General features: G+C 34.7%; 1 protein-coding gene across 1 annotated transcript in view; it reads right to left on the bottom strand.

Annotated features, from left to right (window-relative positions):
• LOC128982745 (transcription factor kayak) overlaps positions 1-6019 on the bottom strand; it is a 70114-nt gene extending 64095 nt beyond the window's left edge. Inside the window, exon 1 of the mRNA XM_054401690.1 lies at positions 5826-6019. Coding sequence (XP_054257665.1) covers positions 5826-5939 — 114 coding nt within the window. The 5' untranslated portion in view covers positions 5940-6019. The remainder of the gene's footprint in view (positions 1-5825) is intronic.
• Positions 6020-16058: the final 10039 nt, after the last annotated feature.

The raw sequence follows: 16058 nt of genomic DNA, 5'->3' as shown, positions 1-16058 counted from the left end.
TCACTTTACATCCAGGGTATTCTCCGTGCCAAGAAGCTTGACCTCGACCGGGATGCGGTGTAGGTAAAAAAAAAATAAATAATGCCAGAAATGATGTGAGCCTACAGGCTTAGGTCACATGTTGGCCTGACTTGAAGTAATGTGACAAACAATTCCAGGTCTGTGTCCAACATAGCAGAGGGGTTTTTTAGTGAGAAGTCTGATAAATTCAGGAGTCTCACACTACAGGCTGGCTACCTGTGTGCGTAAAAGCATTTTCCCTCCTCACCCTAAAAAAAAAAAAAAAAAAAAAATACCCGTGCCTTGCAACTGGGTCAATATGCGGAAGAGACAATTTTGGTTCCTTGAAAATAATGGCAAGCAGCTTAAAAATGCTAAATAGAACGATTATTATGTTCACTAGATCAGTTGTATGTAGATAGACTTTTATTACTTTACTATTAGTAGGCTGGTATTAACTGGCTACATAAACCTAACTGTAAAAAATCCATCCATTCCATGTATCACAGCTTTTTGTTTCTGCTTGGTACAAATTAGCTGTTGTCATAAATTTAAAAAAATAATAGTGCTGCACCCTGTTGGTAAACCTATTAACTTTTTAATGCTATTGAACATCACACAATCCAATTGCTTAGTTGAAACAGCTGTTAAGATTCTTTAATTCCATTTAAATATAAGTACGTACTCATAAGGTTAACGAGGGAAAACTTCAAAGCCACTGGGGCGGAGCCGATTGGACGGATCACGAAATTGATGATAAATAAACATATTCCATGAAATTCTACACATATTTATGTACCAAATTTAGTGGCAATTGGTCCACAGTGTCCGAGCTCATAACGTTCAAATATACAAACTTCCTCTTTTATAAATATAGATAAATCAACCAAGGATGCTGAAATTAAGTAAAAATTATGTTTCAAACAAAGTTATTATCAACCCTGTACCTTTTCCAAAGCCAGAAGAAATCTCAAGCTGAGAGGCTTCAACGGGTAGAGTGAACTTTGAGTGAACTTTTGACTGGGACGGGTAGCATCGTCCTGTAATCCAGCTACTAGGAGGTCACGAATTGTGGATATTTAAGCCCGTTCGCGCATTGAAGCGAGGCGAGGTGCAGGCGAGGCACAGATGATTCTGTAATACACGTGTTTTTAATGGAGCATCGCACAATGAAGCTGCAGCCTCTGTCAGGGCTCCGCGGCGTTGTAGTTGGAATACAGTTTTCCTGCACCTCGCTCGTGCCTGCGTTGGTTTTATAGTGTTTTGTGAGTGAAAGATATAGTAATGTAGCATTTAATTCAGGTTGCTGAGCATTGCATACCATTGATGTCACTTTCAATCAACTTATGTATATCGTCAAACGGTTGTTTGTTCACACGTAAATATTCTCTAAAAATAGCGGTCTGGTAGTTCAGCAGTTAAAAAATACTCTCCATGGCTTAATCTTTTTTTCGTGTACGGTAATCACATTTTCAAAAGAGCTTTTGCTTTTACATTTTACTTTCTCCCCCTATACCATAGTATATGGAGAAAGTATTGTTTTCGTCAAAATTTTCGAGTTTGAGTTTTGAGTGGATATATTCGTTTTGGGTCCCCCTGGACCCAAAAAAGTGGTTTTCGAAGTGATGTCTGTGTGTGTGTGTGTGTGTGTGTGTGTGTGTGTGTGTGTGTGTCTGTGTGTCTGGATGTGTACAGAGCTAGAGACTACACCTGTGGTCCGATTTCGATGAAATTTGGTATGTAGGTTCTAATCCATGGTATCTCCAGGCGTTTTTTTCATTTTTTTGAAATTTTGATTTTTAATGGGGATTTTCCCATAAAAACCCATAAAAAACCGGAAAAATCGAATTTTCTCAAAAATGGCCCGAACGATTTTGATAAAAATTTAGTATGTTGTAGCCCTTTAAATTCTGAACAAAATGGTACAAATCTCATTTCTGTAAAAATTACAGTTCAAAAGTTATGGTAAATTATGTTATTTTTCCCATAAAAACCCCATAAAATAACGAAAAATAGGATTTTAGACAAAAACCCAGTTTTGATTTAACATTGTATGGTATTGTTATGGTTCTTACAATTGTGATAGTTTTTTTCATTTCTTAGAAATTTTTATTTTTAATGGGGATTGTCCCATAAAACCCCATAAAATAACGGAAAAATAGGATTTTCCCAAAAATGGCCTGAACAATTTTGATAAAAATTTAGTATGTTATAGTCCTTTCTGAAGAAATTCTGAAGAAAATTGTACAAATCCAATTTCCGTATATTTACTCTCACCGCTTACACATGATAAAGGTTGTTGACAAGCTTATGGGAGAAAGTATGTGTCAGAATGCTGATACCGTTTATTTAGGATTGTGAATAGAGTAAAACAAAATGTTAAACTCATAATCAGAATCAACAAAGGTCTAAAAAATCTTTCTCCTAAAAAAAAAAAAATTTTCTCGCAACAGATGGACCAAAGCTAGGAAACCTCTGTCCCTCCTCGCTTCAATGTGCGGTGACACGAAAAAGTCTTCGCTCCCGCCTGCACCTCGCCTCGCTCAAATGTGCGGCCATGCAATAGCATAGCAACGCTGGTGGCGCTGCCTACCGATTGACAGGCAAAGCTCTCTCAAAACACTTAATGCTTTTTACCATGCGGTTGGCATTCTGGGTTATAGTAGTACGTTTTCTGTGCTTTTAGGCATGCACTGTGGATGTGATACTCCCTGTTGTGGATTAACGTCCGCACAAGTGAGTACTACGACTGTCCGCAGTACTATCCTGATAATTAGACCAATTTGTATATATACCAAAGGCAAAAATGTGGTTCGGATAAACTGTATGTCCCTTAGTTGCCATTAGCTGTATGGGCTTTTAATTAACAGCTGTGTCTAAGGAATATGTCGGCCTTAGTCACTAACAAGACTACAAGATCGCGCCACTCATCCTACACTCATCTCCATTCATACTTGGCTTAAAATACCTACTTTATAAGGTCGCCATTTCACTAAAAAGTATTTTAAAGTACGGTATTGAAAGTATTTGTAGCTCTACAGACGGTGACACACTATCGATCTTTTCCCCGAACAAGACCCCGAACCGAGCAGGGAGAAGGGAGAAGGGAGGTCGAAGGGAGGATGTTCGATAGTGTGTCACGGGTCCGTACACCGATCAAGACGCCGAACAAGACATCAGGCCGAGCAGGGAGACGAGCGCTCTGGAGGCGGTTTTTTGGCGAAAGATCAAAGAAAAGATCGGTCCTATGTACGGTCCGATGTACGATAGTGTGTCAGGGTACATTTTTGCCCCGTACATCGTCGCGAGCGCCGCACCGAGCGGCCGCCTGCGCTAGCATTGATAGTTCTGATTTAATATGGCAATTAAACTCTTTAATTGGTAAAATAAATAAATGTTGGGTAATATGTTGCCGTTATATATAATAATCATTTAAGATGTAATGTTTGTGGTTTGTTTGGTCAAGGTTGAAAGTGTAGAAACCGTTAAACCAATTATATCAATAATATTAAGGTTGAATTAAGTAATTGATGTTGACTTAAATTCTTTCAAAAATAATATAAACATTAATATTATTAAAGACAATTAAAATGATCATTCTGTAACGTTATTTCAATGAATAAAACCAATAGAAATCAATAGATATAACTATTGATCCTTTCTAGAATATTTTATTTTTTCGACAAGTTTTCAAAATGCGACTTTTAACAATAATTTTTATGTTATAGAAATTAACCCCCCCCCCCTCTTCCACGGCACTGCCTCCGCGCTCTCACTCGCACACACTCTCTATCTCTCTCCAAACTTCCTTTTGCCGCGCTCGGTAGAATTCGTCTGGTCTTGGTCATGTTCGGGGAAATGTTCGGAGTAAAATTTTGCTGATATTTATCTCCCTTCTCCCTTCTCCCTGCTCGGTTCGGGGTCTTGATCGGGGAAAAGATCGATAGTGTGTCACCGCCTTACCACATTTCAAACACATAGCTAACCAAGGTTATGTTGCTATAAAAATGAAGGAAAACATCTGAAGTTTTTTTTAAAGATAACTTATTGAACACAAAGGAACTTTAACATGAACTCTTATTGTTAGTGTTGTTAGATTTGTTAAGTGTTTAACTGCCACAGCACAGTGTGAAAGACCCTAAAATTATAGCTTAACCCTCCGAGTGTCCCTTGTTTTGGCCTTAATGTCTGCCTATTTTTTGCTCATTTGCAAGGTTTTATTAAAACGGATCTGAGAAGCTTGAAAACAATGTTAATTATACTGTTCTATATACCATTTTGTTTGGAAAATCATGGGCTTCAATATTATCTATAAAACATAAGGAACATTTGTTTTAAAAACAAATTTTATAGGTAAAAAAAAAATATTTTGGAAAATTTTCAAAATAAAAATAAGTTCGCGCTCAATGAAATTGTATAAATTATAGGCCTATAAATATTTGAAAATAGCCACTTTGTTCTAAATTTTATGAGGATTACAAATATATAATAATATATTGGAAGTAGATTTGCAAATAAATAAGTTATGGGCACGAAACAGATTTCAGTACATAGCGTTTAGCTAAGAATGCATAGCCTAACCATAGCTAGGAATCTGGCTGATAATTTACATCAATATCACTACCTACTTCTTCAGGATCATCAACCAGCCCTTCAAAATCACTTAAATCTTCTTATAATGCACCACGTATATCACTACTTTTGATTTATAACACTAAAACAATGATAAACGTAATAAAACACATCAGTCATCGGTGCGAGGTTAACCAAGCTGTTTACAAATACGCACGTCAGCTGTCTGCTACAATATTTTCGGAACTAAAATGAAAAGCGCTTAGAGACAGACCTCCGGAGAAAGCTCTGAATCTGAAAAATAAAACGATACCTAACTCGATCCAGTTCAATCCGATTTTGTCAGTCATAGAGCCTTCGCCGTAAACAGTGTTTGTGAGTCGATGCATCGACACAAAACACTACACAAAGTGTGTTATGTGTCGACGCATCGACAAATAACACTCGGAGGGTTAAACATTCATAGCCTACTTAGGCCTAACTTAATAGGCTACATTAATCTTAAACCACACGAAAACTAGGTACTTAGGTAACATAAATTAAGTAGCCTAGGCCTATTTCCGAACGGATTTATATGTCAAACTAATATTCATCTGATAATATAGGCTATCGCAGGTTCTCTCTGGACTCTTAAACCCTTGTCTATATACAGACGATGATATGTATATTAGCCTAGACTTATTAAGTTAAGTTAGCTGATTTTATGGGAGACAATAATTGAACAAGTTAAGCTGTAATAACTTAAACATACCCTAGCCCTAGCCTAACTTAACTTAGGCTAAGATCTTTGATGTTTTATTTTTTACGAAGTTTAACTTGATTAAGTTAGGCCTAGCCCTGGTCTCTAATAGCCTACTGTATGAGTTCAACTTTGGTAAAATATTAGGCTAGACATAAAATAATAAATTTTGCTGGATGAAATAAAACAGATATGTAGGCCTAGGTTAAATACATTCATGAATGGGTTAATAATTCTGTGTGGAATTATTGAAAGGAGTTAACGGTACCTAATAGGCCTAGTTTCGCCTAGAACCATAGACTAAGCAACATATAACCTTGAAACGAAAGATCGGCTAAGTTTGTTGTAGAAGTTTTGCTGACGTGTTAAGTTATTACGTCATAGAGTCAAGTATTAATGCACACCTGTCTTTAATGAAACGAATTCCTTCAATTGCAACTAACTAGCTATGAACCATGAACCTTGTGTTTAGCTAAAACAAAGTAAAGTAGTAAAATGATAAACAATGACTCACCGATATTGTGCTGGCAGGGGTAACCATAATATCAGAAGCCACGCTAGCCAGAAATTCTGCAGTTGACTTCTTGTCATTTTGTTTTGAGCTGTTTATTAAAGACGGAAGATACATTTTCTTATCTCAAATAGAACTAACTCACTATTTTATATAACTAATAATAAGTAGTATGTTTTCACAACGCTTAAAAGCAACCCCAAAACACTGTCTGCTGCTTAGCAACGATGTGATGACTCATCCACTCACTGGCACTGGGGGAAACCCTCCCATTCCTGATATGAAGCGATTCCTTCCTCCCACTCTACCCCCTTCCAGTAACAAGATGACATCATCGCCAGTTGTTATTTTTACTTTCCAAGAACACTCCCAACCACGTGACCATTTGAATTGACGTCAACATCCAACAAGGACTGAAATCAGTGAAATCCGACAATCTCCGAACTTTTACGAAGTAGAGCTTTTTAGCTTTTTAGGAGATGATGGGAGAGTTGAATGTTTTTCAGTGAATCTCAATGAGACATACAGGTACAGGACCTACATACTTTTTTCATTTTGATGTCCCTAGAGGCCAAAAACACTATTAACTTAGTTCAATTTTTTTTTGCGAATTTCACAAATAGGGAATAACCTATTACCGTAGGTCTCATGGTAAGTCCTGGACCCGGGACCGATTTAGGTACCTTTCAGGGCATAAAATAACACGTGTGCTCGAATTTTGTCGCCCAGTGACTATGGGTGGTGCCGGTATATTTTTTTTATGATTAACATTTTAAATGTATCGGAATTTGAAAAATAACATTATGTAAATATTTTAGAGTATTGAGCTATGATTTTGGCCCAAGAGGTTGTGAAGGGAGCCTTGACTTGTTACAACGTTCTAGAATACGTAATTAAGTGAGATTATATGGACTATTTACAAGCAAATATAATAAAAAAAATGCATTAAAAGATACGTAGAAATGTGTGATTTACACTTTAACCCTAAGAAAAATTTCCGGGGGGAACCCCGGACCCACCTTTTTGATGGGGGGTATTCCATGCCCCCAGACCCCCAGTAAGTCCGGCGCTACTGTCACCCAGTGAAAATCCCTTAAAATATGCTCTGGCCCCTTTTCCTTTTGAAGTCCCTTGAGGCCAAAAACACCATCCGTTCAAATTCACTCATATATATATGTATATTTATATATATATGTATATTTATATATATATGTATATTTATATATATATATGTATATTTATATATATAAGTATATTTATATATACTAGGTGAAACCCGTCGAAATCGACGGTTACTTTCCAGGCTTACGATAATTAATCGGTATTTACTCAGGGGAGGTATAGAAGAGGCTACGATGACAGCTGAGGGCTTCTTTTTAGCTGAGGGAACGTCATTACCGTAACAAAACGTTCGATAGCCATCGGCCTCGGTGGTCCAATGGTTAGCGTGCCGGGCTGGTATACTGAAGGTCCCGGGTTCGAATCCCGCTGGTAGCATTAACTTTTTGTCCAAGATTTTTTTATTTTTAACTTTTTGTCCAAGATTTTTTTATTATCAGCAAGTTTGGTTGGTTTGGTTTGGTTATTACAGTTTAATTTTATTATTAAGTCATTATAAAATTTTAACTGAGCAATTTCTAGTTTTATTTAATAAACAGAATTATTTTTCCGATTACTAAACTTTTGTTATATTATTTCTTTATCAGCAAGTTTGGTTAGTTCGGTTAGGTTATGATAGTTTAATTTTATAATTAAAAATAGTAAAATTGAATTTGAGGCATTTATAATTTTATTTTATGAACAGAACTATTTTTGCGATTAGTAAACCTTTATTGCCAAAGTGCTCTCTACTACAGCGCTGTTTACGGAGGAATTTTGAACTAAATGCCTCATTTGTACCTCCCCTAAGTCAGACCCTAATTAATCTAACTGCGATAAATTGAGTGAAATTATACATATTTTGAGCATTTAGCATTGTTTGAATATTAATGAGTGTAAAAACAATAATGCCATTAATTGCGTTAGTTAGTAAATATTTTTGATCATTCCACGAATAAAATATTTCCCATACTGTACGTTATCGGAGTTGTGAGTATGCTATCTGGTATCTCTTCCTTTGGAAAAACCTTTAAATACCTAGTATTGAAATCGTTTTGGTGGATCTTTTGTAGTTAAACACTCCCGTGATTTCATCAGTGTTATGCAAATTAATCTATGATTTTATTTGAAAAAAAAAATCTCTTTGTTGGGAAGACACGTTCTAACTTCAAAGGGAGGTACATCTGTTACAGTGCAAGTTTGATTTTTTCTTCGTCACGTCGCGTAAGTTCATATCGTACTTCTGTGCCAATGAATAACCCTCTAGCACAGTTTTAAGAAATTGGTTGTGAGGTTACTGTTAAAGCTGGCATTCCTTGACATGGGGGATGTCAGTTAGTTGTCTCAGCCTTATCAGTTACATCAAGTTGTCAATATAATCTCTCTACGGAATGTTAGGTGTAGTTGAATATACTTTAAGTGAAGTTGGCTTTTATTATTGAACTGTTAGGGGCCTCCTCATTCATATGCTAAAAATAATGTAAATTGGCTGTTACGTAAATATTGATGTTTACATGCATTGTTAATCAACGTATCTTATAAATGATGATGTGATCTAGTTTAAAAGGATGATCTTTCAGTCATGACAGTAGCTGCTTAGATAGTATTTACTCATTGGGCCATTTTTACAGCCAAAATGTCGTGTTATTTTCAATAATGTTACCAACCCAGTGGGCCATGGTCCGTAATATAGGCCACTGTGAAAAAATATAAGGAAAATAAGGTGTTAAAAAGGCAGACACCAACTCGTAAAATAGATTTAAGATGATCAATAAGAAATAATTGTAAGAGTTATTGTGATAAAAGGATTTTCCACTGATTTCGTAAAATAACTTTATATTGCAAAACATGACATGATACAAAAGACAATCAATTTTAAAATAAGAAAATAACATTGCAAATACTTCTTTTGGACAATTCAGTAACTCCCAATAAATGTGTGTTGTTTAAAATACAATTTTAAAATTACCAGCTGTTTTATTAAAAAGTATTATCCACCTGACCAAAATGTAAACAAATCTGTGGAGGGATCTTTAAAGGCTTCTGGGGCAGAGCCCTAGGCTAATTTACTTCGTTTTTCTTTTGATAACTCATCTACAGACCAAAGACCTTTCTTTGGACACATCTACCAAGTTTCTACGCCCAGCCGTTCTCTCAAATTAGAGGAGGCAAAGTTTCCAATTAAATATTTTGATTCCCCCATGTTAATCTTATGGGAGAAAACCTAACTTTGATGGAAGATCCTGCCCAAACTAATAAAGATATCAAAAAACGAAAAACACTTTGCAAAACTACAGATCAGGGCAATTCTTTTGACACCTTAATCATCAAAATCGGTCCAAAAATGAGGGAGGAGTTCTGTTCACAAAAATCGGCTTAGCGTATTATATATATAGATATGTATATTTATATATATATACTTTATATATATTTATGTATATACAGGGTGTCCAACGAGAGGTGTCTCAAATTGATTACGGAAAAATGGCTTAACGTAGAAGGATGAAATAAAATTATTTCTCGCTAAATCGACCCCAAAGAATAACGTAAAAATGTTTTCAACTTTTTTCCAATACAGGGTGTGCCAAAAACTGAGGGTCACTAGTTCGAATCTCGGAATTTTCAAATGTAAACATATGTCATGTTATACGTCATTTTAAAGGTATTTAATAGACAAACATTTTGGCGATAACAGAAATTAATTAATTATCTTTTTCCTTTTCAAAATGGCGGCAGTTTTTTTGAAAAAAAAATCTATATTTTTAATACTCTGTGTTTCATATACCAATGCAATTAGCCCTTCTCCGGTTGATTTTTTTTTTTACTCGTTATGAAATTAGCTTTACTGTGATATGCGACAAGTAACGGTTTTTTAAAATTAAAAAAAATTATTTTTGAAAATTTGAAAGTGCTTATTGTTCAAAAATTTTAAACGGAAACATATGTCAAGTGACACATCATTTTATAGGTTTTTTTAATTCCTAACAACTACGTAATTTACACTTACTTCGTATCTCTTTTAGTTTTTGTGTAATTAACAAAAAACCTAATTTTCCTATATCAAATGCATCTTATCTATATTACAATAATAGCAAGCAGTTTTCTTTTCATAGTCATAACTCAACAACGGCTTGATGGATTTTAAAGTTTGAGGTGTCAAATTAAAGGTATTTTTCCTACAGTCACCTGACAAAGTTGGCTTCCTTGTACTGTTTATAGTACAGAAAGCTGCTAATTGCTGCATATTTATACTTTGCCGTACGGTTTATACTTTGCCGTACGGTTTATACTTTGCCGTACGGTTTATACTTTGCCGTACGGTTTATACTTTGCCGCACATCAGGATTCCAACGAAACAACACAAAACAGCGTGGTTCCATTATGCACGTAATGATACAGGGGGAAGGAAACTGGAACTGTGTAAAGGGTGTCGTGCCAGAAGCGACCGTGCCAGAAGCGACCCGTGCCGCTAGCGACCCACCAATTTTCTACCGTGCCGCTAGCGACCCAAGAATTTGGTGCGGGAGGCGAGTAATGAATTAACGCCGATTCAACTTATATTCTTAACAAAAACTAAACAGAATTTCACTGTAAAACCATTAAAACGATTTGCTGTCACATTAAATACATAACAAAATACTCCCGCCGCAGCAGTCCTGCAGACTAAATTTATTCCCACTTGGGGAAGAAAAAATCGTTTTTTTTATGTAAATTGTATCGTATAATTCATACGAGTATACATTTACCAACACATATCCATAAATAAAATAAGCAAACTATAACAGTTTGTAGACTCCAGGTGCATTTATTGTAATAGGCCTATTTTTTTTATTCGTTCGTGTATGTGTGTGTAAAAGTTTATGGACATTAGTAAACAATGATAAGTATTTTTTTCCAACTGCAATGTTTTGACAATGGCCGATACAAGCCGAAACATGTAAACAACCTACTATTTGAGCTGTTTGTCGGATTATAAGGTATGTAACCCTATTTATCACATTGAATATAACAGCTCAGGAGCTAGAATGGAAATGAATTATAACCAAATTACTTAAATTACCAATTACATATATTTTTACGAATGGTGTTTTTGCTCTCTAGGGGCATCAAAACGAAAAATGAAATAGGTCCCGGGTCTAGGTCTTTCAATGAGACCTACGGTAATAGCTTATTCCCTATATGGAAAAGAGTATTCTAGCACAACTAAATAAAGAAGATTTTGAGGTTTCTAGTCGCGGCAGCTTACAACCCCTGATGTTGTTGACCTGCTATCACAAAAAATGACTAAGACGTCTCTACTAACTCAAAAATAATAGGCCAACTATAAGGCAAGAAAAGCGTAGGAATTTATTGTATATACTGTATATATTTATAATGACGAAGCTATCTATCCAGCTGATGATTTAGCTAAAAAAATCCCAAAAAAATTTAAAACGCTTGTAAAAATTGTGGCTTTTGTTAGGCCTATAATCCCGGTTATGTCACAATTATTGTAGCTTTTGCACCTGCTATATGTTGTGGTAAACGTACGATTTGTATATTTGTAAATAATTTCTTTTGTTAATATTTAAACCATATAGCTTATTTTTATCAATTATTTTTATATTTTTGAACTGTTATGTGTAGGTCAATAAATCTATTGCATTGTTATTAATTATCTGTCATAGGCTGAACTGAAATGTGTATTTCCTAAAGATCAATTTCAGTATTTCATTTCAGTTTCGAGATTTGGAAATACAATTACTTATCTATTAGGTATGCAGTAAATTTGGGGGAAGGGGAGGAATTATTTATAAATATCGGAGGGCCATTTTAAACGCAATGAAAAAAGAAAAAAATAATTAAATGAAAACAAGCTGTTGTAATTATTCGTATGCTTTGCAACGGACAGGACGTTGAAGAAAGAGTCCAAGTATCTATTTCAAATCTAACAAAAAACCACTAAGTGGTAACACTTCCCCCGCCAAGTCAGCAACCCAAAAAAGACAATAAATCACCACTTTTCCGCCAAGTAAAACAATGTAATGTATGTAAGTTTGGCAACTTGGCGGCAGACTTTTGCTTGTTTTTTTTTCATTAAAGTTACGTTGGTGGATAATTTCACAAATCAACTTCTCTAATTAATTAGTCCAACTAAGTATAATAATTTCGAGGTAATCAGTAAATATAAAACCATCACTATTATGATTTTATGAAATGTGACACAAATAAGGTCAAATTTTGTAAAATAAGCTCTCATCTAGCAATGTACTATTGGGAGAGATACTTGCTCAATGAAACTAATTTTATGGTATTTTTTAAAGTGATCAAGCAAAAGTCTGCCGCCAAGTGGCCAAACTTACATACATTACATTGTTTTACTTGGCGGAAAAGTGGTGATTTATTGTCTTTTTTGGGTTGCTGACTTGGCGGGGGAAGTGTTACCACTTAGTGGTTTTTTGTTAGATTGTATTTATTTTTGTAGAAAATTAACAGTTAAAATAAAAATCCTCTTTTCTCTTATATATAGACCAGGGCACAACTACACATAAAATGCATTGGTGTTACATAAGTGTTCCGATAATTAAACCCGTATATCTAAAGACTAGTGTAAATTGAGCCCTTATTAGAGAAGTAAAAATGTAATCAAACAGATTAGGTTTGTTAGAAATAGCATAAGGCAAAACAAATATTGAAAAACTCATTTTTATCCTAAATTTACATATCACTTTTTACATTCACTTTTTTGCTTGTTTATCATACGTAGACGGATTTTCCCGATTGTTTTATTTGTTTTAGTGTATCAAAACATAAAACTAACCTTATTTAGTTAAATAAATTTTGGCAATATTATGAAGAAACAATGTTAAAACTAACCTTAGTACTAGTACTAAGTTTCAAGTTCCTAGGTTTCATATGTTTTGATAAGTAGTATTAAACTGTTAAAAATGACGAGCTGCTGTACCGGTGTACCATCGGTACACTGCATTTTTCAATGGAAAGTATCGGGGAATATCACTGCTCTAAGTAATTTTATATAGTAAGTAGCTCAAATCATTCGGTATACCTGAAAAAAATACTTTATAAAAGTTTTAAAATAATTTTTCAGCTGATCCTATGAATTTCTCTAACATTTTAAATTAATTGAGATTTAATCGCAGCTGATCCTTCTTTTGTTTTGATTTTAATCCCATGTTATTTAAATGGGCCAAAATCGTACTTTGAGGGCTTGCCAAGGGTTTATGGGTCAACGCACCGACTTGTGACCCTCAAAAGGCACATCTACACGCTAAGGGCTTTCAAACAACATAAAAAACATTAAAATTGAGCCAGTGGTTTGGGCTGTAGGTCCGTCAACATTTAAGGAGAAGAAGGAGAACACGGAAAATTTGTGAATTTTCAAACTAGTTTTTCTTGGCTCAAACACAACCTTTTTTTAAATTATTTTTTTTATTTTGCCAAGAATGATTGCCCCTATCCAGTGGATGAACAATTATTTTAATAGCTTTTGTTTCTTCAGAGCTATAGACGAGTAAAAAAGCCACTTTGTCACGTCATGTATATATACACTGCAGCAGCTGTGTACCGCTGGGGGACTTGGCGGGGCGGATGTTAACAATTGTTAACACATCAGTTTCATTAAATTGTAAGAAGCTACTATCTCCAAACAGGCTAGTAGTAAAAATCCAAAGTTTGACGATTCGAATGGTTTCTGCTTTTTGAATTTTGTCTGGATTTTATTAGTCCAAGTTGCACTAACTATCCAAATAATAAAACTTTATACCCGGTATTTTGTATACCTTTATTTTTTATTGTAATTATTATTTATTTTTTTCTTTCAACCAAATTATTACCAATTAACTGTCATGTCATGTTTTATAAATATCTGTTTTTTTTTTTTCAATTTAGAATATTTATTTACTGATAGAGGAAACTTCTAACGCACGGGCCTATGTGAGAGGGATTTCATAATTAACGACTAGGCCTATGTCAGTATGTTATTACATAACTAAGGCATAATTATTAAATTTGTACTGACAAAGTATTGTAACATAGTATTTTACCTACTTAAATAAACATTATTTTGATTATATTTGACAAACTACCTCCATGTGAAGTTTTATTTAGATCTTTTGAGTGGTTCCCGTGCAATTAAGTAGTATACAAACACACATCCACCATCTCATATTTACATATTTAGATAATAAATTGAAAAATAAAGAAAAGATAAGTTAATTGATTATATTGGCTCTTATAAAATGATAAAAATTCAAGATAAATTGATTGATTAAGTTACCACACATAACTTGAGTCTATGCTAGCAGCTGGGAACTAGAGATGCTAAAACACCTCTTTAGGCGAATATTGGGCTCTTCCAGGTGGTACATATTACTATAACAAGAATAGGATTTGTTTATAAGCCATTAACACCGATTTGAACAAAACATTGTAAAATCCTTTATCAAACAATGGGTCGCTAGTGGCACTCACGCTAGTACCAGGGTCGCTTCTGGCACGATTTTGGCTGGGTCGCTTCTGGCACGGTCGCTTCCGGCACGTAATCGTGTAAAGCAGTCTTTTTAGGAGATGATGGGAGAGTTGAATGTTTTTCAGTGAATCTCAATGAGACATACAGGTACAGGACCTACATACTTTTTTCATTTTGATGTCCCTAGAGGCCAAAAACACTATTAACTTAGTTCAATTTTTTTTTGCGAATTTCACAAATAGGGAATAACCTATTACCGTAGGTCTCATGGTAAGTCCTGGACCCGGGACCGATTTAGGTACCTTTCAGGGCATAAAATAACACGTGTGCTCGAATTTTGTCGCCCAGTGACTATGGGTGGTGCCGGTATATTTTTTTTATGATTAACATTTTAAATGTATCGGAATTTGAAAAATAACATTATGTAAATATTTTAGAGTATTGAGCTATGATTTTGGCCCAAGAGGTTGTGAAGGGAGCCTTGACTTGTTACAACGTTCTAGAATACGTAATTAAGTGAGATTATATGGACTATTTACAAGCAAATATAATAAAAAAATGCATTAAAAGATACGTAGAAATGTGTGATTTACACTTTAACCCTAAGAAAAATTTCCGGGGGGAACCCCGGACCCACCTTTTTGATGGGGGGTATTCCATGCCCCCAGACCCCCAGTAAGTCCGGCGCTACTGTCACCCAGTGAAAATCCCTTAAAATATGCTCTGGCCCCTTTTCCTTTTGAAGTCCCTTGAGGCCAAAAACACCATCCGTTCAAATTCACTCATATATATATGTATATTTATATATATATGTATATTTATATATATATATGTATATTTATATATATATGTATATTTATATATATAAGTATATTTATATATACTAGGTGAAACCCGTCGAAATCGACGGTTACTTTCCAGGCTTACGATAATTAATCGGTATTTACTCAGGGGAGGTATAGAAGAGGCTACGATGACAGCTGAGGGCTTCTTTTTAGCTGAGGGAACGTCATTACATTGAATCAAGATTATTTTTTTTCTAACATTGGTCTTTTCTATCTTAACCTACATACTAAGTTTTATAAAGACCGGTTGAAAAAATTCAAAAATAAAAATGATTGTATAATGTGCGGATATCTGGTTAACGAAGCGATTTTGGAAAAAAGGTCATTCTTGATTTTCTCTTTATTTTGACCCAAGGAATCACTAGGTAAAATATGTCCCCATCTTTTTTGAACACCCTGTATATATATATTTAAATATACAGTATATATATATTAGCGAATTTCCCCTCTAGGGAATAAGCTATTACCGTAGTACTCATGGTAAGACCTGGAACCGGGACCGATTTACTTTTTTGTTTTGAGGTCCCTAGAGACCAAAAATACCATCCGTTCAAATTCATATATATATATACCGGTATAAATATATATATTTACTAGCTGTTGTACCCGTGCTTTTGCAACGGGAAGAGGACACAAAATAGAAACATTTTAATCTTTACATCTGTTGTGTATAATAGTTACACATCCACCAACGCTTTTAGAAACAAAATTCAACTTTTATGGCCTTAATAGAAACATACCACCAACAATAATGGTCTATTGTCTGTGGTTTGGTTAATTTTAAATCTTCTGTAGGCTGATATGAGAAAAACTGACCAAATCTTC

This window comes from Macrosteles quadrilineatus, unplaced genomic scaffold (genome assembly GCF_028750875.1).
Source record: "Macrosteles quadrilineatus isolate MER2022 unplaced genomic scaffold, UCM_ALF_1.0 Scaffold_1__1_contigs__length_201487025, whole genome shotgun sequence".
Lineage (NCBI taxonomy): Eukaryota > Metazoa > Arthropoda > Insecta > Hemiptera > Cicadellidae > Macrosteles > Macrosteles quadrilineatus.
Note: the sequence above shows the minus strand (reverse complement) of the source record. Positions and strands in the feature narration are given on the sequence as shown.